Consider the following 24,290-nt stretch of genomic DNA (forward strand, 5'->3'; position numbering starts at 1 on the left):
TTTGCTCCGAGCGGGGAGCTCGGTGCACACGGAAAGTGTGGCTGGAAGGAGAAGAGGAAGCGACTTTCCCCTGGGAGGGGGTTTAGGGGTGACATGGCACTGCCCCACGCTGCTGGCACCCCAGCTTAGCTGGGTGAAGCTCTGCACTACACCTTGTCCCAGGGCTCGTTGAGCTGGCGCTGGGGCTGAGCACAGTGGTCCCAACGGGTGTCACTCACCGTGAGCTCCCTTCTCCTTCCCTCATGCCTAGGGAGGCTGTTCCCGCACCACCTCACCCCTGCAAGCCCAGGCAGTCACGGCTGGCACCCACCCCACCAGTTGCCCCTTGCTGCTGGGTGCCGGCAGGGCCCATCCTGAGCAGGTCCCACTGCCCTGGGGCTTCCCACAGTGGGGCTGCCCGTGCATGCCCTCCATGAGTCACAGTGCGGCTATGCCAGGTGGTGCCGTTGCTGACGGGCACAGCCACGGCGGGGCTCGGCACGGCACCGCACAACCCGGTGTGGTGCAACATGGCTTTGTCTGGTATGGCATGGCCCAGCATGGACTGCACAGCTTGGCCTGGCATGGCCTAGCCCAGCATGGCCAGCGTGGCTCAGCACAGCATGGCATGGCCTGGCATGACCAGCTCAGCTCAGCCCAGTTCGGCATGGCCTGGCCCAGCCTCACCTGCCCTAGCCCCGGGAAGAAGCTCTGCACCGCCATCCTTCTGGTGCCAGGGCTGAACACGGTGATCCCAATGGGTGGCACCAACCGTGGGGCTCCTTCTCCTCCCCTTGTGCCCGGTTGCATCTGGGGAGGCCGTGCCCGCACCGCCTCACTGCAGGAGCTGGCATCCAGCCGCTCACCCAGGCTTCACAGGGCGCCTGCTTTCTAACCCACCCCGCCTTGCCCCATGGGGGCAAATCCTTGCTGAGCAGGGAGCGGGTTGCACGTGGGGTGAGAAGCTGTGTCCCTTGCCTGAGGGAAGGGCAACCAGGACATTCAAAACCAGCTGTAGCACGGTCCTGCTGCTGCACCCACATGGGAATGCTCCGGCCCTGACCAGGACCCACTGGAGCTGCCCTGTCCCCATCCCCACCTAGGAGAGCCTGCTACAAGCAGCTTGTTCTGCCCACCCTGGTGTCAAGGAGGCTTTGGCGTGCCCTGCTCTGCATCGTTGCAGCGGCCACTCCATCTTGTCCTCAGCTGGAAGGCAGCTGTGTCACTGTCCGCAGGCTGGAAGTGCAGGGGGTCCCTGCTGGGGTCATGGGCCAGCTCTGCACCGAGCTGCAGGCAGCAGCGTGCTTTCAGACACGGAGCAAGCAGACCGGCAATGCCAGGGCTTGTTCCTGAACAGCTCTGCCAGCTTTTTCTCTGGCCCCGGCCACCACTGACCGCCCTGCCCACTCAGATCCACCCAGGACAGTGCCCGTCCTCGTTATGACCCCGTTCTCCTCCTGTTCATCTCTTGCCTCATTACCCCTCAGTGGCATTTAAAGCCGCTTTCACCACTGACTCTCCTGGGGTAGGAGACAGCTCCCGTGTAATCCTGTCACACAGGCAGTCCTGCGTCCTGCCCCTTCTGCTTGGGAGCAGTTTCTGTCAAACACCTGCACAAATACCCGCACAATTTCCTTGTTCCTTTCCCTCAAGCTTCCCTTTGCAGCAATGCCTGCAGGGACTTGGCGGCGGCCACAGTTCTTCTTTCGGTCTTTGGTTCTCTTTGTCTGTGCCCAGGCGTTGCCTCCTCCCAGTCCTTTGGCTGCAGGTAGAAGGAGAGCTTTCCGTCCCCTGCTCACTCTGCGGTGCTGGCACATGAAGCCACCGAGCCTGAACAACGTGAGGTGGGAGCGGAGCTGGGAGCTTGGGGTCACTCGTCTGTCTCTCAGAGGCCTGTCCCACACCTCGCCTCTCCATCGCGCCATTCTCCGAGCAACGGCCACTGTACACAAATTAATGAGTGTACAGCAGCTGCCTGGGAGCCACCCCAGCTCCAGCCTGCACCAGAGAGTGGCCCTGGGGGCTGGCTGCTTGCTGCCTGCCCCTGTGCTTAAGGGAGGGCTGAGCTACAAGCAGCATCACACAGCAGGAAAGCGTTCCCTGCCAAGCTGCGCTCCAGGGGTCTAGCACCCCTCTCCCTTTCCCAAAGGCTTTAGCTGTCCACCCAAACCAGGCTAGGAGACAGTTTCCTGGATAGAGACAGCAGGAGTGGCCACGTAAATTGCTATTGGGACCGCAGAGTTAGGCTGACAGCCGCCACCAAGGCTACCAGCAAAACTCCCCTCCCATACCATTCCCAAAGCATCTTCCCCCATCCCAGCCTCAGCGCATGCAGCTCCCCATCCACCTTCGATGCCTCTCCAAGCCGGAGGGAGAGGCCACTTGGGCTGGGAGAGCCGCTGAGCCACAGCTGGGATCCCGGCAGCAGGGCAGGGCTTGTGCTCACACAGGGGGAGCACGCAACCCCCCCATCCCTCCTTTTGCACCACACATGCTCCTGCATCCCTGCGGCAGCTGGGGTCCTTCTCCTCTCAGGTCCCAGCCCCCAACCCGCTCCACAAAGAAAAGACCACAAGAACAATAGCTCCTTTTTTTCCTTTTTTCTTTTGTACACAAATATATACAGGGTATTATACACATCTCTACACAGACAGTGCCACTCAGAACACACAGCTCTCCGCGGGCAGAGCCCCGACAGCCGCAGAGGCAGCCCCGGCCCTACCTACAGAGACTGGAGCATCCCAGCCCACCTGCTGGACCCGGGCAAGGGCGGTAGGTGGGTGCAAGAATAGGGAAGCAGGATCAGCATCCTCCCTGCCCCAGCCTGGGAGCGGACCAGGAGCTCTCGGCTCACATGCTCGTTTCATTTCTAGCCCACCTCTGGAGGGGACAGGTGACACTCACTGTGCCCCTCCACACCCGCGCGTGCTCCAGCCCTGGCCGAGCCCTGGGAGCCGGGGTGGCCTGCCCTCCCCATGCATCGAAGACCCACATCTCTTCCCCTCCGTCCCCCCTTTCCTCCGGGCCTGGGATTCCTACAGAGAGGTGTACAGGAAAGCCAGCTACATCCTCCCTGGAGCAGCTCCCCTCCTTTAATGGGGGGCAAGGGGGAGAAAAGCCATGGGATGTGACCGCCCTTCCCCAGAGCAGAAGGGAGCTGGGCAGGGCTGACACTTCACTTGTTCAGGTCTATTAAAGTGCTTGGAGCTCCAGGGCCAGCACGGGTGACTGAAAGGTCAATGACTGTCCCCTTCCACCCGGCCCTGTCAGACCCCGGAGGGCACGGGCCCCAGTGAGCCAGTGCAGCACCCACAGACGACAGGCAAAGGGAGAGTGGTAGTGTCCGCAATGAGCACCAAACAGGATGGTGGCAGGGGGTTGAGGGAAATAAATATAGCTCAATAGCAGGGAGATTTATTATTTTCCTTTACATTTTACACAAGGGGAGGGGGGAAGCAATTGAGGGCTACTGATCCTGACCAGAAACCTCCTCACAAAGCCTTTAACCAGGGTCAGACCTCCCTGCAGGTGCCAGGGGCTCCAGGCCACCTCTCCCATCCATCCTGTCCCCTGCCTGCCTCTGGGACACGGCTATCACCAAGGAGGGGGCAAGGGCAGAGGCAGGGGAGGAACAGCCCCCCTCTCTCAGGCTGGGTGACGCCAGGGGAGCCCACACCCAGTCAGGGCAGGTGAAGAAAGCCAGCACAGCCCCACAAGGCTTTTGTGATCCTGAAGATGGTGGTCTTGCTTAGAGAGAGCTCCCAGGGGCTGCTCTCCCAGGGCTCCCTCCCTCTCTGACCACCTCAGCTGGGGGAAGACCCTGCGGCAGCTCAAGGAAAGCAGCCTATGGGGCCCCATCACAACCAGGCAGCGCCAACCCCGCAGGGTGCTGAGGGCCTGCAGTCCAGGACCCTTTCTCCCCTCTCCCTAGCACCCAGGTGACCCCCAGCACAGCCCCCCCACCCCCGGGCCTGACCCTGCTGTGCAGACACAGGGCAGCAAAGGGGGCCGTGGTACTATGTGGGGGTCAGGTTGATTTGTTTTAAAGGGGAGTATGATGTGCAAAAAAAAAAATGCCACTTAAAATGATGCTGCAGTCCCCTGCCTGTGCCCCTGGGGGAGGGGACAGGACCTGGGGGAGAGGCTGCCTGCGCCTCCTTCTGCCCACGAGAAATGCCCTCAGCACCCCTCACCCTGCAAGGGGCTGCCCAGCTCACACCAACCTCTCCCCCCTTCCCCGGGGTGCTGCCACCCCTGACCGCAAGGCCAGGCTCTCACCTTCCCCGCGGGGGGGAGGTCTGTCACCACCCCCCACACCTGGCCCAGCTCCTGGCAAGTCACATCAAGGGGATGCTGCAAGGGGTTGAGAAAGGGCACGCGTGGGAATGGGGAGAAGGTGCAACAAAAGCCACCCCCCTCCCTAGGGGGGACTTCCAATACACTGAGACTAAAGCTTTCTGTTTGTCACCTTCCTGTAAATCTAATAAATTATTAGTGTTTCTTGCCAGGAGGTGAGGGGACAGAGGGCCTGCTGAGGAGCCCCCAAAGGTTCCCCCTGTCCCCCTCCCCACAAAGCACCCAGCCATCCTCCTCCCTGCGGGTCCAGAGCAGCACCGCGGGGGTCACAGTCCCCCTCCTCCCCAGCCCCTGGGGTTCTGGGGACACCTTAAAGAAGGTAGCTAGTAAAGAGCATGCCCGCCGAGCTGCCAGGCTGGCGCAGGAACAGAGGGGCAGGGAAATGGAGAGCTTGCGGCAGGGCCCCTGCCCTCGCTGAAGGCAGCGGCCCCAGGGCGCGGGCAGGCGAGGGCAGGAGCCAGCACCCTCCAGTGCCTCTCCCTAGGTCTCTGTGCACACAGCCTGCCCTGTGCTCCCAGGCCTCCTTCCCCTCCCTCCCTCCGAGGTCCCTACTGGTGGATCTCATTCTCTATCAGGCTGTCCTCACACGACTGGAAATCCGTGTCGTTCATGCCATCTGCGTTGATGAGCTCCTCATCCTGCGACCCCTGCTCCTCCGACTCTGTCGCTTCACCCTCCGGCGAGGAGTCCTGCAGCACTTGGGCGATGTACTTCTGCCGGGGCCGGGCACGGGGTAGGGAGAGAGCAGAAAACACATGTGAGCCCGGGGGGCTTCTTGTGGCAGCAGAGCACAAGAGGTAAAGCACTATGGAAGAGGTTGAGCATGGGGACATGCTGGGAGGGTGAGGAAGGGCGCAGACTCCATGGGATGTATCAAGACAGGAGATAAAGCAGGGCTGACCCTGCAACAGTGGACGTGCTTGCAGCACAGCTCCGGCCAAACCCCAGCATCCTGGGACAGGCAGCACCCCCAGGGAGCCAGGGCTGGGCCAGCATGGGGCTCCTCAGCACTTTGGAGCTCACATGGACTGGAAGACCGTGCTCCCTTTTTTGCTGGTGGATGTGGCCCTCAGGCTGTGCCTGCCTCCTACAGGGAATCTCCTTGTGGAGAGATGTCACTGCCCTTAGGTGGAAACTAGAAACGAGCCTGGATTACTCCAAGGGAGCCGGACGCTCTGCTTTACCTCATCTCTGCATGTATTCCCCTGAACAGCTCTGCACAGACCCCAGCTAGAAATACCTCACGGTGGAAGCGAGCAGCTGGAATAGAGCCAGTGAGCCAAGAAGTTCAGAAAACTGATTCTGGGATCTCACAGAGTTGGGCAGGGGAGTCCCCAAAGCACTTTCACAGCCTTCAAGGCAATGTCCCCAGAGACCCCTTTGTGTTGGCACCAGGACCAGCCCAGTGGCTCATAGCCCTTGCTGATGGGCAAGTGCTCAAAGATGTAGAAGGAGAAGGGAGACTGACCCAGCTGGACTTACTGTCCTGACCAGGAGAGAGGCAGAAAGTAAAGGCACAGTGTCTGGGAAGCAGCAGGAAAGGGGTGTTCATGTGTGTGTGAGGGGGGTTACGCTTCATCACCCAGCTCAGATGAGGGGCACAGGGCCCAACACTTGCTTCCCACCCTCGCTGGGAGACTCCAGGTGCTGCCTCAGAGAGGTGAGGAGTAAGGTACTTGGAGAGGGAGGAGGGAAAAAGGATCTACAAGTGTTACTTCCCTCTTTCCAAAACCAGGTAAGGAGCATGCCAGGGCATGAAGGAGGGGACAAAGACTCACAGCTGATTTGGGAGCCGGCAGACTGGTGGCAGGTCTCCCGTTCTGCCTGTTTTCTATGGTGTCCACCTCCGTGTGATCAATCTGGAGAGGAAAGGAGAAACTGAGAGACTGCCAGGGCAACGCATCCGCTGTCCCATCACAGAAGTAGCATACAGGCAGCAGGGACAGCCTTGGGACCGTCCCCCCCGTGAAGCCAGGGTTGAGAGGCTCTGCCAGGGAGCAGGCTGGGACCCCCCCCAGAGCCCCTGCTGTTTGGCAGCTGGGCTGTGCTCCCAAGGAGAAGGGTCCCGCATCCCCACCCAGCACCCTGCCTCACCTTGTAGTTGTGAGCGCTGAGGTATTTGAAGTGCCCGAAGCAGACGTGACACAGGCAGATCACAATGGTGATCACGAGGACCACGAAGGTGAACATGGAAGTGGGGGCCAGGAACCCTGGGGCAAAGTAAAACCCAAGTGGCGGTGTCAGAGGGACTCTGACCGAGCCCCATGGCCGGGGGCTGCCAGGACCACAGCCCAGCCAGGAAAGCGGCTCTGTAAGAGGCCAGAGGATGGCATCCCAGCCCGGCGCTCACCTGTGCGCATGGTGGAGAAGAAGAGAAGCCAGAAGAGGCAGAGGATGGGGGCTGCCACCACCTGGTTCACAGCCCCTGAATGGATCTTCTTGTCCAGCTTGGCAGGCAGGTAAGCATAATACAGGTTGTATCGGTCCACCAGGTGCTTAAGCAGCATGTACATGAGCCCTGGGAGAGAGTGAAGGGATGCCAGCAGAGAGGGGAATCAGCTGCGTTCCCTGTCAGTCAGAGGCACTGGGAAAATCTCTCCCACCCCACTCTTCTTGCCTCCCCCCTCAAGCTCTCCGCAGCCTCTGACACCGGGAGGCAGAGGGGCATCACTTACCAAAAGGGACGATGATGGGGCAGGTGATGCTGTACGTCATGACCACAGTGAAGACGCACATCATCCAGGCATAAGCAGCCCCAAACTGGAACTCGTAGGCCTGGTGCTGCAAGAGGGAACAGAGATCGGTGAGCACGACCCCAGGAGCTCAGCAGGGGTGTGCAACACACCCAGCTGCACACACAGCATCGGGCGAGCCCCACCAGGGCCCCATCGCAGCACTCCCATCCCCAGGTGGAGGCCACAACCCACCTCCTCAGCCCTGCTACATACCCGTTTGACATTCCTCCGCTCAGCGGCCGAGCGGGCCAGGCAGAGGCGTATCATGTACATGAGCAAGCCGGGAATGCGCAGCAGGTCCATGGCGTTCCCGATGAAGGCAGAGGCGATGACATAGTTGACGAAGAAGGCCCCGTTGTCCGGCAGGAACACACATCTGGGGAGGCACAGCGAGAGCAGGTTGCAGGAGGTGCTCCCCCCTTGCAGGGCAGCCAGGAGCCCCCAGTACCTTTGGACGCCAACAAGAACCTCCCCCCATTGCAAGGAAGAGCCTTCTGCCCAACTGCACTTACTCAAATCGCACGGCGGCTTCAGCGAGGAATTTTTTGTCAAACAACCAGCGGAAAAACACATCCAAGCTGTGAGGCAGGGAGGGGCAAGAAGAAAAGAGGAACAGTCAGAAGCAGTGACAGAAAGACACGCACATGCAAATATGTGGAAGCTGCTCTAGAAGGACTCAAAGCTCTGACCACAGACTGTTTTGTTCCCTCCTGGGATGTGTCACCAGCAATTATGTAAATTAAACACTGGTAAAAACAGTGCAGTACCCAAAACGGGATGCAAAGCTTCCCCTTCTCATGTGTGGTGTTCTCCCTTTACCCTAGATCCTATCAGTAAGGGAGAGGAAAATACTTTCTGTTTGGGCACAACATCCATGCAAGGAACAGGTGACTGACTCTACAGAAGAAACTGGTTAGGTACAAGATACCCTCCAACACAAAGATTAAAAAAAAAAAAAAAAAAAATCCCTTAGGAGAAACAAATCCCATTTTCCTCAGTTCTGACTTTTTGATATAAAAACCATCCAATCCTCTGGCACCTCAGGTACTGGTGGAGTACAGAGCTCCAGAGGCAACAGCAGGGGGACTGAGTCCTCGGAAGTACAGTCTATTTAATGTTATCTGGTCAAAATGCAAACCTTCTGAGAGCATTCACTTGCCTAGGTTGTAAGGTTATATGCAACAAGGCATTTTTAATCTGGCTGGGAAACACTGCTGCAGTCACCCGCTGGGATGGAGGACTATTCTGCCTCTATCAGAGGGTTTGTCTGTTCTCAGGAGCTGCCTGACTTCACCACTGAGGGGCTGTATCCCGAATCCTGAATTTAGAGGGGTGCAGATTCCCCACCCTGCAATGTGTAAGTAACTCCCTACCACAGTAAGGACCCCCTGTCCCACTCCCACCTCCCAGGTTTTCCTTCCTCACACTGTTTCCTTACTCAGCCACTACTCAGTGCTGAAAGCCCATGCCGATTGCTGGCAGCTGATGTACCGGTTTGCCCCAGGGCACTTCTATAACCCCTGCAGGAAGATTCGGGGCTCACATCCAGATGGATCAGTATTTCTGCAGCCTACACATAGCCATTCCACCCAGCCAAGCAGTGCAACCTACTCAGTTCTGGCTCAAATGGGGAATTTGCTAGTTTTGTGCAAAATTTGGTGTGTGCACTAAGCACGGAGGTGGGGAGCGCCGCCTTCACCAGCAGACCTTGAGCAGACTTTTTACATGTGTCCATTGACCATGCTAGTTTTTGCTGCATTATTTGTAACACCAAGGCACACATCAACGCAGCTGCAGATTGATTCAACGAGCTCCCAGGGACCCGACTGTGTATGGTCTGGCCTGGCTCCCCAATCAGAACTAAATGCCACCTCCCCAATGCGACGGTGGCCATGCACTTGTGCAGCGGGGAAAGGACGTAGCATAGGAGAAGAACCAGGGGTGCATCTCAGCCCTCCCTGTGCTCCACGTCTCTCTGCTTGCTTTTGCCCCTGCCAGCTCCAGCCCTACCTGCTCAGGCCCAGTGATGGCAGCAGCAAGACCATGAAGATGAGGAAGGTGTAACATTTGTGCATGGTTGTCCTGTTCTCTCCAGACCTGAGGGCAGAGAAGAGGCTGTTGACCTTTCACTGTCACCCCGCCAGCCCCAGGAGCAGCATGTCCATCGCTTCCTCATCAGAAAGCACTTCCCAGTGTCTAATCCAAATCTCACCCTGTCCACTACTGGTATGTGAATATGCCCCCTTTCCCTCCAGTGTGTCTGAGGTCTGCCTGTTCTCAAGTCCCAGTTCCTCCCCCCTTATCTCACAGGCTCTCCCAGCCCTCATATCTTTAGAGGACTCTCTGCAATCATCTCTCAACCTGCAATCCTCAGAGCAAGTCACATCCTCCCCACCAGTCTTTGCAATACAGAGCAAAAAAAAACAAAGCTTACATCGCACATCCTGCTGGGAACGAGCCTCACAAGCCGGCCATTTCTAGTGCTCTGCACTTCAAATACCTTCCCTATGGCCAGAAGCCATAACAGCTAAGGTGATTTTCCCTTGGAAAAGCTGTGACTTACACATGGGTACAGGCACACCACCCCCTGCCTGCTCACCTGAGTCAAGACTTCCCTCACTACTAGCATTTCCCACAGTGACCAGTCCCAACTCCTCCCAGCTTTCTTCTTCTTGTAGACCTACATCAAGCTCTGCTCAGGTAAGGACTGGCAGAACAGCTGTCCATGGCAGACCCCAGGTGTCCAAGAGGTGCAATGTAACACCATAATTGTAGTGGAAGACAGGAGTTCAAGCAGAAGGATCCAGCCAGGAGCTTTACATCAGTGAGAGTTGTCTAATGGCCAGGCAGCACGCTGGTAAGACTAAGAACAGGCACTGGCTGTCCTTACCTGGTCCAGTGCGCTTCAAAGAAGGCAGAGTAATACACGATAGTGGGCAGCAGAGCAGAGAAGCACCACAGCAGCAGGGTGGGGAAGAACTGGGTGATGATGGGGTTCTGTAACGAGGCAGAGAAGAGACTGTGTATTACACGGTGTGGCAGCTCTCGCACCAGCCACAAGTACAGCTGCTTTTGCTGATGCCGAGTCCCCAGCACCACGGCTGCTACTGCACCCTGGCCAGGCTCACCACCTCCCTCCCAGTCAGGCTGACAGGGCCTGGGGAACGCTGATAACCTCTCTCCCTACCCCCTCCCTTGCAGGGGTTGTTGTGCCTCACGGTGGCTTCCGTGCTACCCATCCTGCACCCGTCTCCAAAGGCCTTACATTGAGGTACTCCACGGGCTTGGTGACATTGAACTTGTCCATAGTGGTGATGATGATAGCAGGGGTAGTGAGGAAGAAGAGGAGAATGAAGAGGACCACATTGATCACGAGGCAGCGGATCCACCAGATGAAGCCCCGGATGGAGAGGTGTTCCCTGGGAGAGGGGAAGGAGGGCATCAGGATGGCTGCATGGGGGAGAAGGGCAGGTCCGGGGCCTCACGTGCACGCCATGGCCCAGCCTGCGTGAACAGCACTTGGGGTGCCAGTCCAAGGCTTTCCCCCTCCGAGTCAGATCAGACCTCTAGCTCAGCCAGGCTGGGCTCCAGCAAGAACAACTCATTCGGTTACCAGAGGAGCAGATGGGGAGGAAGACAGGGAGGATGCGCTCCTTTCCCATCAGCAGGGCCTGCTGAGCCCCACAGAGCTGCTCACCAGTAGATGTTCTGTGGGTCAGGGGCATAGCTGACTGTCCAGTTGGAGACGTGGAGGGACTCGCTGCAGGAGGAGGCCCTGGGTTCCCCACGGCATGCACAGCCCTGACACTTGCAAGCATTGAAGTCTTTGAGGATTCTGGAGAAGAAGAGAGAGAGGGAAATGCTGACACAGAGGGCTGGCAGGGACAAGCAAGGGGGGATGCCTTAGTGCTGGCATTCCTCTGATTTTAGGGGAGAGCTGCAAGAGGTCACCTTCCAGGGAAGGACAGGAACTTTTGCACTCACATGGCTGTGATGGTCTCATTGTGAAAGGTTACAAAGGCCATCCCCAGAGGCTTCTCATTCACCTTCTCTTTCTCCCGCTTATAGTCATCTTTGAGCTTCTCCTCCAGCTTGGTGTAGTACTCGATGGCCTCCACCTGGGCAGGGGAACAGGGGTCAGAGCAGAGACCTAGGGACCCAAGCCCCTGTGTGCCCCTCTGCCCAACACCTCCAGCTCTCCCCCCACCTCCTCACAGCCCCTGATGACACAGCAGCACAGGTGGCCACAGGGCTTGGGGTTGATCATGGAGGGTGTATTCTCCTTGCTCTGCAGATTGGTGAAGTAGATTCGCCCACGCTCAGCTTTCTTCCTGAAACAGGAGAGGGGAAGAGAAGGAAGGAAAAAAAAGAAAGAGGGTGGTTCAGAAAAAGCTCCTGTGTCAGACTCGAGGGGGAGCCCACAGCCCCCATCCACCCTGCCCTCTCTCCCAAACCAGGGGTTACCTCTCTGCATCGAGGAACATCAGCCGGGCCACATCATAGCAGGGACGGGCCTCCAGGACGGTGCAGTTGGCATAGGCCTCCCTGCGGATGGAAAGCACCAGCTCACCTCACCTGGCACCAAAAGCTGTACCCTGAAGCAAACTCCATGCATCCAAGGCTTCCGTCCTGCCCTGGGCCAAGCATCAGGGTGCACAGCAAGAGCTTGCTGGCGGCATCAGGGGAGCATGCAGGCTGTTCCTTATAGTGGGAGCAATGCATGGGGCAAACACTACATCCTCTGGGCTCTGGCACAGGGAGCTTCTTTGGACTTTGCCCTGTGGCAGCAAGGCACCCCTCTGACCCCCACACCCCATCTCTGCCTTCATGGGCCACAGGGCTTGGGGTCAGAAAGAGGCAGAAGGCTTCCCAAAGGGAGCAATGCGTTTCTCCTTTCCCCATGGTCCTTCTAAACACAGCCCTGACAGTATGTTCATTGAGGTCCTGATGGAAGAGGACTTTTTTTTTTTTCTTGTTAAAAAGAAAAATACACTTTTCTACAAGGACCGTGATCAGGGCAGAAGCAGCAGCACAACATCCCACAGACAGTGCTTGAGCGCCTCCTGCCTACACCTCAATCTCTGAACTTGACTACACTTCAGGACATGCTCTGTCTACTACGCTGACCCCCTATGGCTCCACAAGAGATAGCTGGGCATAACCCAAGGCACAAACCAAGGATACTGCACTTTTAGATGAAAATTTGCACAGAGAAGTAATAGTGAGATGCCCAAAATAAGTGTTCACTGATTTTGGCTAGCTTTCGGCTCTCAGTGTATTATTGCCACTTCAGGTAACACTAGCACTACCCCAATAAAAACATCCCCATTACAGAGCAGCCTTTAATTAGGGACACAGTGAGACTCACTCAAAATGCTTCTTGATCTTCTCTGGCTCAGCATATTTTGAGATTCCATTGATGAAGAGAGTTCGCTTAACCTGGAAGGGAGAAAAAAAAAAAAAAAAAAAAAAAGAGAGGGCAAGTAGGTATGGATGATGTGAAAGACTGGACTGCAGCAAAACCCCCCAAGGCCTGAGTCAGCAATGGGAAAGGGCAGCCCCATCACTTATAGCACCCAGGGCTCCCCCTCTCCTATGCTTCCACTAGCTGTTGGCATCCTGCATCCTGGTGCACTGCAGATTGACAGTCTGGGGGCTTACACTGCAGCTGCCTGAACAGAAACAGGAGGTATCCTTAAGAAACAAAGAAGGCAAAAGCAGCTGGAGCAACCCCTGAGGAAGGCACGGAATCCCTCGCACATGTTCACCCAGTGCATACCTCTCCTGTTTCCCCACAGGCAGTCAGGACTGCTGCTCTGGAGGAGATCTGTCTTTGGCCAGGCAGAATAAAAGAACAGCCAAAACAAGATATCCCCAAATTGCTGTGGGAAGTGGGGTTCTCATTAGTCTCTCCAAGGCCACCTGACTCGACAGAAGGGCATAAGAAATGTGCCTGGGAGGGCGGCCAGATTCTGCTCACCAAGTCATCCTCTTTGTAGCGCATCTTGGAGGTGTGCCGGCGCATGCTGTACACCGTCAGCAGCAGGTACAGGAAGGCAAAAGACGTGTGCAGCCACAGCAGGTTATTCCTGTCACAAGGAAGACCACAAAGGTCAATGCAAGGTTGCCACTACAACCCTGTATATGACTGGCCAGGCCCTGAAGGCGCTGGGGCCATGACCAGTGTAACCAGCACAGCACCCACATGCCCTGCAACCAACTTCCAGGAGCTCAGCCTGGAAATTGGAGCAGGGACAGTAGCCTCACGGCAACGGTAGAAATGCACCCTTCAAGGAGGTGAGGCTCTGCAGCAAGTAGACATTTACAAAATACCCCGAGGGCCTCAATTAACCATCCTACCCCTGCCCACACATACCCAGAATTCAGGTTAGCGATAGTTGTCCTCCCAAAGCTGTAGGCATTGTTTTCTAGAGGGAAAGAGGCAGACATAGGCACGTTCAGTTACACTGAGTGGCACAGAGCACCACTGGGGTGGGATATGGCAGGAATCTCACCTGCAGAACACCCTAAAACCCAAGCTGCCCAGGATGACCCTCTGGATGCACCACGATCAAAGCGGGACAGGAGTCAGGGTTTGTCTGTGTTAGTCCCATCCCGCCCTCCGCTGCTCCCTGGTGGTCTGGGCCATGGTGTTGAAAGCAGCTACCCCAGCCCAGCCAGAGGCTCCCTGCTCTCACCTAGCAGGTCCCCTGAGAAGTTGACAGGTAACACAATGCCCACAGACAGCACGCCCACGGCCACCAGCAGCCCGATGATGTGCCTCTGGAAGGACAGGTAGTGCACCGCATCACCCCCGCACTTGTCCCGGATCTCGTCATCCCTGCCGAGGATACAAAAGCAGTCAGGCAATCTTCTACATTCCCTCAAGTGCTGGAGAAAAGCACAGGGTCATGGCTGCCCTCGTGGTCTGAACTCATACAGCACCCCTGGTTCTGCCCTACAGAGCTGTGGTCAGGTGTCGGGTAGGGATCCCAGCACCCAGCTTTGAACCAGCCTGGGCAGAAACCTGCCCATGCAATGCTTACTGCAGCCCCACTCCCCATGCCCCTGCCCTCCACGCCCTGGGACGGGCAGCTGGACCCATGCAAACCCCACCTCACACCCTTCTGGTAGGCCTCACTTCCCCTGCTGAGATACAGGACGGCTGACACTGTCCCACAGCACTCTGAAGCCAAGAAGTGCTTAGGAGACTACTCCTGAGCATCATCAGGCTGGGGGTGTCTCCCTGCATCCTCCAGTCCTTCGTAGTCATTCCTTGGACAGCAGTGCCCCTAGCAGGAGCCCCAGGGAGAGGAACATCTCTGCAGAGCAGCGGACAGTGATTCTGAGGTGGGACTGAGGCAGGGGAGACCTGGGCTGGGTGCTCTTCTCTGTCACAGACTCACTGTGTGACCTCAGTTTTGGCTTTAGGACTCCTCATCAAGTCCTGTCTTTGCTTGTCCTCGCCAAAGGACACACTTTGCTTGTGCTCTTCAGAGAAGGGGCTGCAGCAAGGGCAGTGGCTTCACGCAGCTGTACTGCGCTGGGTGTCCCAATGCCCTGCACTGCCCTCTGCTTCTTCCCCACGTGGGTCCTACATGCAGGTCCTGGGGCACTTACTTTATCCTGAAGATGGCTGTCAGCCAGGAGCAGAAACCCTGTGCAGAAAAAAGACGGGAGGGTCTTGTGTCACTCTGTGCTCCCTGTCCCCTGCTCCCTCCTTCAAAGGCTCAGGGGACCAGGCTGGTGTCCTTGCACCTCCACAGACTCTGCTCTGGACAAGGAGGGGCCAGACCACAAGCAGCCAGATGTGCAGAGCCATGGACGGGCCCAGGTGAAGGAGATGACAGCGCTACTCCACAGGGCACAACACAGGCTAGACTCTGCCATGTGGCTCTCCTCTACCAACTGGCTGCTCAGCCCCCCAGGTGACCCATGGGCTCCTGACTAGCATGGAAGCACTCCACAGCCTAGGGACACCCAGAAAATTCGCTATACAGGTACTTTAGCCTCATCCTGGACAAGAGCAGCTCTGCAGGGACTGGGAAAGCACAGTGGGCCAAGCCAGTGCTCCTCAAAGGACACCTGGGGGAGGAATATTTCCTGGGAGCTTCACCATCCATCCGTCACACTTTGTTATCCTACTGACCTGCACCTCCCCTTTAGAGAGGAAAGCAGTAGCAGAGGTAGGCAGCAGTGTGAAGAGGAGCCAGACACCTTTCTCCTGGCAAGTATTGTTTGTAATGCTGAGATGATAGGTTGGACAGATATCTGTGTAAGCCACAGGGATCTACAGCCTACTTATTTAAGCACATGTCTAGAAGCCACATAGTTATATGAGCTCTACACCACACTCACACGCTACAAGGTGTGGGACCTAAGGCCCAGGGAGGGGCAAACAGTGCTTCTGAAGAGCCCTTGGTTCAGACAAGCTATGGGCTCCTGGCCACGCAAAGGCAAGGTGTTCGACTCTTGCTGCTACTCACATTGTCCCTCTGGTCAAAGTCCACAGAACTGGAGACGGAGGTGAGGCGCTCGTAGCGGTCATGGTTGTCAGAGTGCAGGGCGGAGGCTACGCTAAAATGACAAGCAGGAGGTGAGGGAGAAAGTTAGAAGATGCGACGAGGCAGCCTGGCCAGGAGTCAAGAGCACCCAGAAGATCAGAAGTTAATTCAGGTCAGTTTGCCCCAGGTGAGATGGAGAGAGGTGAGATCAGAGAGCAGAGGTAGCAGTAAGCAGAGACCTCTCCTCAGATAGCACCCTGAGCCCGGCAGCCCCCATGGGCTCAACCATGGATGCCACTCGCTCAGCACCTTCTGAGAGGCACCTGCTTTATGCAGCAGCCCCTGCGAGGAGGGGCTGGCAGCAGCTGCCACAGAGGAGAGATGAGGTCTGTTTAGTGTAGGGTTTAGACAGAGGAGAGGAGGTGGGAACCAGAGGGTGCCACAGCCCCTCTGGCTCCGGTGCAGCCACGAGGCGGCAGCCCTGGCCACACTGGAGAGGTGCTAGCAGCAGCTCCCATCCTGGAGGGCCTCACTCCTCTTAGGGAAGAGGAAGGCTGGGAGTCTGGTGGGCCATATGCCCGCTACACCAGTCCTCCCCACCCTTAGTGCTTCAATGCAGCAAATCCCAGGAGGAGGAGGAACACAGCTGAGCCCCAGCGGCTGTGCTGCCTGGAGCCAGGCTCAGCCCAACCTGCTCCACAGGCTCAGCTGGGCCTCCTGGCGGGAAATCCTTCCAGCAGGAGCGGGGCAGGCAGCTAGATGTGAATGACCGCAGGCTAAAGGGCAGGAAAGCAAGAGAGGTGAATATCCGAGACCACTTTACTCCAGATGCAGGCAGGGACCTAGATGAAGAACCTGCAGCAGAAGCATCCAAGGCAGACAATGGCCCCCACTACAAATGGAGGCAGAGAGCAGCTGGCAAAGGAGACAAGAAAGTGGTCCAGAGACCAAAATTAAATAGCACTTGCAAGATGAGAACAGCAGGCCAGGACCTTGGGGGTGCAAGAAGAGATATGGCTGATCTGAAAGCTAGACGCAAAGGAAAAAAACAGATGAAAACATGGCCTCCCTGTAACCGGTACAGGCTCAAGGAGGATCAGATGGACAAGAACCCGGAGAAGAAGCAACTGAGAGACAAGGCGGATGACACTACGGGAAGGAGTACAAGCAAAGACCCTTGTGATCCTGCCGAAGGAAAGAGGATTTGACACGTGGCCTCCCTCAGAGCGAAACAGCACCTGCTGAGTCCCTAGCTGGAAGCAAGAGAGGGAGGGGAAAGGAGATTAGCTGAAGGTCATGGGACTACAGGAGTGGAGATGAGACAGTGGTGTGCAGCCTTGCAACTGCACAGCCCAACACCCTGCTCTGCTGCATGGACAGAGCAAGCTCCAACCAAGCTCTCAGACCTTTAGCCCTTTAAAATCCCAGAGGCCTTGCAGCTGGGTGCAGAGAGCGAGGGTGAACTTCTGCTGTTTGCAGCCCTGAGGAGAGCCTAGCATGATGACATGGTGTGCTTTTGGCTCCTCGGCACTGGAAAAGCAGAGGGCAGAGCAGAGCAGCACTGGAGGGGACAACCGAGTGCCATGTTATGAGATGACCAAGCTAACTCAGCTCCATTCAGCGGGATGCAGAGATGATAATCGGGATGACCAGCAGTGCTGAGAAGACAGAGGGGGCCAAACCTTGCCAAAGATGGGAAGCTGAAGAGGGAGCTCCAACCATACCTGCACCTAGCTGGAGGCTTTCTAAAGCAAAGCACTAACAAAGCAAGTGGGTGGAGGCAAGGTTGCCCTAAACCACGAGATGATTACGGTGGGACCCCGCCTGCTGCCCCTGCTTTGATGCCGGCCCTGCTAGGGAGGGAGAAGGATGGGGTCGGAGCCAAGGGAATCGCAGGCTTCAGGAGGGGAGGCCAGGCATGATGTGTAAAGGGCTTGCTGTAGTGCAAGGCAGGAGGTGGCTGCGTGGGCGGCAAGCCCCACAGGGCTCTGTGATCACTTCCTTTACACGCAGAGGTGCAGGTGGTTGCCACAATCTCCCAGTGCAGACTGAGTCACCGATTAAGAGTGCCAATGGCTACCACAAGCCCTGGCAAGGGGCAGGACAAGGGCACTTGCCGGTTCTCAGCCACAGGGACACATCTGAGGAGGACGTCCTCCTGCATCAAGAGCAATGTTGCACATTCAAGGGCTGGGAGCGCCAGGCAGCATACAAGCATCCCTAACCCACCACACGCCACTGCACCCCAGCACAGAGAACGGCTAGGATGGGAAGGTGCCACCAGCCTTGGAGGAGCACAGCCAGGACAAGGTTTCCTCACTGAGCTTCACAGGCTTTTGGAAGTTTCTGGCTACCAAAACCGTCCCAGCTCAAGCAGTAGGTTTGGGGGAGTCAGCAGAGAGCTCCAGCAAGCCCAGATGAAGAATGGGAGAAGAAAGAAGCAGCCCCCTGGAGAGAGATGAGCACTTGTGAGGATAACTGAGGTGGCCCGCCCGAAAAACCTCAGAGTACGAGGGCTCTGCTACCCCCTGCAAGGTGTTAGCCGTGAAAAGTTGCTAGACGCACCTGAAACAGTGCCAACCACTAGTGAAGCACTCAAGCATGAGCAAGGGGACCTGTCTGTGCCATGTACCACAGCTACCACCACCTCTGTTTTTACCACTCAGATTGCCCTGCTCCTTTGGGGGCAAGGAGCAACTACAAAAACAGGAACATTCCTGTATCCTCTCAAGGCAGTAGCAGATACCTGCTTTGCAAGTGATGGAGTATGAGAAGCGAGGCTGCAGCTTGGTCCCCTGGCCTCAGACATGCGTCAGCCTGGCTGGAGCGACCATCGCAGGCTCTGTCCCGCCAGCTGATTGTACCCTGTGCAGCATGCACCACCCAGCCAGTCAGCAAGGCATGGGGGATGCTCTTTTCTTAGGCATAAAAGCAGCAAGAAAGATGAAAGAGCAGGGAGGGAGGGTCCATGGCAGTGCTTAATGGGCAATGCCAGGCCAAGGTGCTGGAGGATGCTCTCAGCAGCACTAAGGTGGGAAGTTTGCTTCTGCAGGGGGAGAGAGATGGGGCAAAAGTGCTGCCTTGCCAAGCATGCTGCCAGCTGGGGGTAGGTGGCAAGGGACAAGGGCCAACACTAGCCCTGATCCTGGCAGCCTCATAGGGTGAAGGAAAAAGAGAGAAGTCTTGCAACTGCCTGCCAGATCCTCTCCGTGCACCTGCCTGCCCTTGCAGCTGCTGTGGGAGCAGCACTCGTGGCACCCTGGCACGAGAGGGACGAGGCAAAGGAGACTCCCCTGCGCCTGGGTGATCCAAGCATGCTGTGGGCTCAGGCAACTGGGTTTATTTTCTTCATCGTAAGGCAGGATGGCTGGACACAGGCAGGTAGAGCAGGGTATGTGACGTGGCACCCTCCACCTTGGCTGGGACTGGGAGCTCCTCAGCACTGCTGCCCTCAGGGAGCATTTAAAGACTAGTAGGGGAAAAAACAGAGTGCATCCAGCTGTGGTAGTGGCTGACACAAAGGGGAGGGGAAAAAGAAGAGCATGAATCCACCAAGAGGCACAAATCCAAGCCCAAACTCCCAGCCACTTAGATTAGTTCAGAAGCAAGACAGAAAACTGCAAGAGAAAAGAAGAGAGAGAGAGCGAGCAAGAAAGAGAAACAAGACCCTGAAAAAACAACATACTATTCCCGCTCCTCTCGCTCCGTCTGCCAGCGTCGGCGCCTGGGGGCACAGAAACAGAAAGGGAGAGGTTACAACCATGGGAGCAGGCGCTGGGTCTCCTCCGTCGCAGGGAGCTACGCACCCGACATGGCTCCACACCAGCCTGAGGAAGAGAAACCTACCACATGTCAGGCTGGAGAAGACCTTCCTTCCAGAGCCCAGCAGCACCCCAAGCCACAACCTGGAGCCCCCATCGGCCCAGGGGCAGACCGCTTTGCTGCCAGCTAAAGGGAAGCTGGCTTCACTGGAAAGGTGGCCTGCTCCACACTGTGGGCATCCCAGGGAGCTCCTGAGGGATGGGGCCAGGCAGGACAGCCTGCTGGGCTGCCAGCTGCCATCTGAGCTGCCCTTCCATGCCTCTCCTCCCCACCCAGGCAGCCAACACACTTGCATCCCGCCCTCCTGAAACATTCATCCCAGCCCACGGATGCACCAAGCAGCAGGGGCTTCTCCCTGGGATCCCAGTCCTGGTGATCCACAGCCCCCACCACAGCCACGCTGTCCCTCTCCCCGTGCTTACCAGCTCTCCCTCCCCAAACAGCTGGCACTCCTCTGCCTTTCTGCCTACAGCCACTGCTCCCACTCCCTTGCACCCAGGGTGCTCAAGCATCACCTCCGAGAAGGGCCAGCCCTCTCCACCCACTGAAGGCCGAACTGTGCAGCCCCTGTGCCTACCAGTCAGCACCTGGGTCCAGATAGCTTAACCCCAAGGAGCTGCTGCCCTCTCCCCAGTGAGGTCTCATACGGCTACTCCCTTCTCTCCGCTTTCCCCCAATGCCCCTGCATTGCTGATTTCCCCAGCCAGGCCAGGAGAGGAGGGGCAGATGAGCCACAGGGACACAGCTGCTTATCTAACACTGTCCAGGACCACTTATCCAAACCAGCAGAGTTCCTGGTTCAGTGTTGGAAGAAAACAACTCTTACTCTTTCCACTGTTGTGCAGGGAGTGCTAAAGAGCAGCTTGCTTGAATCTGTATTGCCAAAGGAACCAAAGAGGCTGGAGCTCAGCACCATCCGAGCCTTTAGGCACGATGAGCTCACACAGTTGATCAAGGGGAAGAACAACCTACCACATCCAGCCTTCAGAAGCCACCCTTTGCCTCCAGCACATGACAAAGCACCACGGGCACAGCAAACCACCCCTGGAGAGAGGCAGACTACCTGCACAACCCCTCTAGCTTAATCAAGGAGAGCTCCTTGTTCTGCACTGGAAGAAAATAGTCATTGTCCTTCCTGCTGCTGACAGCAAAAACGACAATAGCATCTCACTCCACTGTGGGGCTGCCATCCCCAAGGGGCCCTGGCTTTTGCTAGCAGACATTGTAGCCCATGAATGCATCGGGCGGGAAGGATCCACACCCAGGCCGACTCATCAGCGCTTGGGATGCGAGCTAAATTGACATTAGCACAGCAGTACCGCACCTGGAAACGAAGCCTACCACTTTCAAGTGCTCTTAACGAGACCTGCATCCAGCAGAGCCACAAAGACACCTTCAGAGGCTTAACAAAGCCTTCACTGTGGCAGGCCTCACCCTTCCTGTGACCTCTTTTCCTCTCTCCTCCCTCCCCTCCATCTGCTGTTCCTCTGTAAGGGCCCCTGCACACCTCTGTCACTGTAGGGACCATAAGTGACACGGAGCCAGCAGGGACCACTCCCTGTGTGGGGAGAAGGATGCTGTAACAAAAAAGCCCGTAAGCGGGGATTTTTCCTGTTCCTGGAGCTCAGGGGATACAACTGGCATGCTTGCCCCTCCTCCCCAGCTGCCTCCAGCACATGCAAGGGGATCTACCCCTTCTGCCCTGCAGCAAAGAAGGGTACCACTTGTGCCTTGGTTTCCTGCCCCTCCCACGCTTACCTGTCAGCATCAGTCACCAGGGCCAGGCGTCCGTAGTCCCAAGCAACTTTACGCAAAATTGAAAAGACAAACAACAGTGCCTGGAAGAGAGCAAAGGAGGAGCTGTGAGATGAGGCACTGTCCAGCTCTGTCCCTGTCCTCTATGTGCAGAGCCACAGGAACAGGGAGGGTAGGAGAAGACAGGACTGCTCAGCTAACAGCACACTGAGGCCATGGGACAGCAAAAGTTCCCCAGGGCTCTTAAAATCAGATCATCTGGATGGCTGTGGGAGGCAGAGGTCCAGGATGCAACACACAGTAGCTAAGTTAGCCACAGGATCAAAAGGCCCTCAGGTCCCAGGAAGGCTAGATTATGGCTACAGCATCTGTGGTCCTGCAGTTCCTAAGGAGGAACAAGCAAAGCTTTTGGGTGGGTAAAGCTGCAGGGTCCTGGCACCATAAGCAGGAGTTTTGGGATGCAGGACTGACCTAACTTGAGCCATGTCCTTAGGAAAATTTGCAACACCCTTCCATGGGCTCAGTGCGGCAGTATTGGAGTTAAGTCAATAGTGGCTAAGGGGCATGATCAGGGCCATAAAGTCAGCCAGCAGCAAAGTCCAGGATGGCATTTGGGCCCTTAACTCTAATCACCCATCCACAGTCCTTCCTTCATGGCTAATTAGGGGAGAAGGTGCTGAAGCAACTTACGAGAAAGCACATAAAGTCAAGGGCTAGGACGGTGGGCACCCCACCGAAGGGCAGCCCCTGCAGCACAGTGCTGCGGATGCGGGCACTGTAGCAGTAGTCCTTGGTGCTGTTGTTGCATGTGGAGGCTTTGCAGGTGGCCCCTGCTGAGCCCAGGGTGGCGATCACGTAGGGAAGCATCTCTACAGCTTCATCGTCTTCCCTGGGGAAAGGAGAGAAAGGCCTGGTTAGACACACACCAGCTGGATGACAGCGTAGCCCTGTTGGGAGTTAGGGGCCAACCTTGCCTGCTGTCTCAGGCTCCTCTGAGCTAGAGGACCTCCCTGGGAACCAGCAACAAGGTCATCCAGAGAAGCCTGCTGAGTTTGGGGGTGCTGGAAGAGCCTGGGTGCTTGGGCAGCTGTGGTGCCACCACACACAATCCCAGAGCGCCCTTCCTTGTTCTCTCACTCTCACGCCGTTTAGGTGCACCTCTTTCTCATGGACTACTCCTCTTCTTGCAGAGACAGTGTCTCAGCCCCTTCCCCTCAGCAGGGGGAACGTTTAGGTACAGGAAAGAAGGAAGAGGTGGGGTGGTGGGGACATGAAGTCACGTCTGGATGACGGAAACAAACTGCTACAGGACAGTTGCTGCAACGCGATCCCACAATTTCCTTTCCCTGGCTGCGTGCCATTAGCTTTATTAGGCTGAATCACCGCCATCCACTCACTGCGGGCCTCAGCCCCCAGCTCCCAAGGGCACCCATCAGGGGCTGGTTACGCCCCTGCTTGTTTTCTTTCCTTCCTCTGACTTGGATGCATTTAGGTGCAACTACACAGAGGGCAGAGAGGAGTCTTAGGCTCTACTATTGAGCTGGTCAAATATTTTATTTATTTCAGTGCCCTCTCCGAATTGCTACAAGACGCGCAGCTGGGCTCAGGTCAGCATCACTGCTTGGACATGGGGAGATCTTCCTCCTGTACAGAGCAGCTCCATGGGAAACACAGAGAAGACCATGCTAGCAATGGATAAATGCAAATTGAGCATCACCAGCATGGTCTAGAAACGACAAATTGACAGCAGAAACACAACAACTTTGTGGAACAGGGGAGAGAAAACCCCATCAGCTGCAGAAGGAAGCAGCGATAACAGGTGAAAAGGACCTACCCAAGCTGCTGATCCCTGAACCCCCCCCCCCCTCTTATCCACACCAACCACCCCAAATCCTTCACTACCACCACGTGCCATGCAGAAAGGCTGCCTGGCACAGCATCACTTCTAGGCAATGCTCAGGGGCTGCTTACCCAAGCCCAGAAATACCATCCTGGTGGGCTGGGCAAAAGAGCCATCACTCGCCCAAAGCACGAGAAACCCACCACTGCTGCCCTGTGCTGGTTTCAGCCTCGTGTTCCAGAGATGCCCCCTGCCACCAGCTCTGCCCTTCTAGCTCTGCGTTGGATTAGCAGAGAGGGCGCAGGGCTCTTCCCTCCAGCTCACAGGCATATCCTGGCAATCTCCCACCTGGCTGCAGAGATTTATCAGCATCACAGCACAACGCTGGCTGGATAACGACCACCAAACCATTCGCTGTGGTGTCCTAGAGAGCTCGGCTTTAAAGTGATCCTTCCCGGCTCAGCTGGTATGGATGAACAGCTGCAAACCAGCTGAAGCACCAGTGACAAAGAGCACCGTAACAAGCAAAAGCTCAGCTGGGTACAGGCATTGAGGGGGGTCAGCCAAATTGGAAAAGCCACCAAGCAGCCTGTTAAGAGATATTCACAGGTACAGAGCTGGAGCAGGGCTGCTGGGAGCAGAAAAAGGGAGTAGAAAAGCAGGAGAAGAAAGCCAAGCCACAAGATCACAGCTGGGAACCAACTGGGGAGCCAGGCAGGATAATTCACCCCAGCTGAATTAATGAGAGACTCGGAAGCTCCAGCGGAGGGATGGGAAGAAATGATGGGATGAGACTCACCAAAGGAAAGTCACATGTTTTGGAGTGTGAATGGTTGTACCCCTCTGTTTTTACCTCTGAAGTGCCAGCCTAGATGGACTCATTGCAAAGAGAAATACCTCTGATTCCTCTTTTTGGGAATCTTGTAATCTTTTAGGTTGTAAATGGTATCTTGCAGCAACGACTTCCAGATGTTGAGTAAAAGACTACAATCCCACTGCAACTCCACAGCCTTCAGTTCTCCTTGCACAGTGAGGAAAAGCAAAGAATAAAAGCCTTTGCTTTTTTTAGACCTACTCAGCTCACTACTATTAAGTGCCCTCTCCTTCCCATGACATGAGGTGTCTTCCATCTCTAACCACTCTCACCACACATCCCCAATATATCCTCTCTTTTGACCCTAGGGAAAGGTGACCAGAATCACATATGATATCCTGAGTAGGGAAATGACCTTGATTGCTAGAAGAGCATCCTGATGCGCTCAGCATCTCTCCTACGCTACTCCTCGTGCGGCTGAGCAT

At 56.4% G+C, this 24,290-nt stretch overlaps 1 protein-coding gene across 5 annotated transcripts in view; it reads right to left on the reverse strand.

Annotated features, from left to right (window-relative positions):
• Window positions 1-2,608: 2,608 nt before the first annotated feature.
• TMEM63B (transmembrane protein 63B) overlaps window positions 2,609-24,290 on the reverse strand; it is a 48,605-nt gene continuing 26,923 nt past the window's right edge. For 3 of the 5 annotated variants that reach the window (XM_082305359.1, XM_082305358.1, XM_082305360.1), the window contains exons 2-24: window positions 21,842-22,040; window positions 21,155-21,234; window positions 19,260-19,298; window positions 15,557-15,647; window positions 14,691-14,728; window positions 13,769-13,911; window positions 13,447-13,498; window positions 13,051-13,159; window positions 12,439-12,509; window positions 11,535-11,615; window positions 11,278-11,401; window positions 11,055-11,188; window positions 10,768-10,905; window positions 10,336-10,489; window positions 9,961-10,067; window positions 9,081-9,167; window positions 7,583-7,648; window positions 7,284-7,446; window positions 7,011-7,116; window positions 6,686-6,853; window positions 6,430-6,545; window positions 6,114-6,194; window positions 2,609-5,048 (exon numbers count right to left, since the gene is read on the reverse strand). In XM_082305359.1, coding sequence (XP_082161485.1) covers window positions 4,884-5,048; window positions 6,114-6,194; window positions 6,430-6,545; window positions 6,686-6,853; window positions 7,011-7,116; window positions 7,284-7,446; window positions 7,583-7,648; window positions 9,081-9,167; window positions 9,961-10,067; window positions 10,336-10,489; window positions 10,768-10,905; window positions 11,055-11,188; window positions 11,278-11,401; window positions 11,535-11,615; window positions 12,439-12,509; window positions 13,051-13,159; window positions 13,447-13,498; window positions 13,769-13,911; window positions 14,691-14,728; window positions 15,557-15,647; window positions 19,260-19,298; window positions 21,155-21,234; window positions 21,842-22,018 — 2,490 coding nt within the window. In that variant the 5' untranslated portion in view covers window positions 22,019-22,040 and the 3' untranslated portion in view covers window positions 2,609-4,883. Of the gene's footprint in view, window positions 5,049-6,113; window positions 6,195-6,429; window positions 6,546-6,685; window positions 6,854-7,010; window positions 7,117-7,283; window positions 7,447-7,582; window positions 7,649-9,080; window positions 9,168-9,960; window positions 10,068-10,335; window positions 10,490-10,767; window positions 10,906-11,054; window positions 11,189-11,277; window positions 11,402-11,534; window positions 11,616-12,438; window positions 12,510-13,050; window positions 13,160-13,446; window positions 13,499-13,768; window positions 13,912-14,690; window positions 14,729-15,556; window positions 15,648-19,259; window positions 19,299-21,154; window positions 21,235-21,841; window positions 22,041-24,290 lie in introns of those variants that run through there. The other 2 variants (XM_082305361.1, XM_082305362.1) reach the window with 2 other exon arrangements.

Source organism: Platalea leucorodia (assembly GCF_965183815.1).
Source record: "Platalea leucorodia genome assembly, chromosome: 3".
Lineage (NCBI taxonomy): Eukaryota > Metazoa > Chordata > Aves > Pelecaniformes > Threskiornithidae > Platalea > Platalea leucorodia.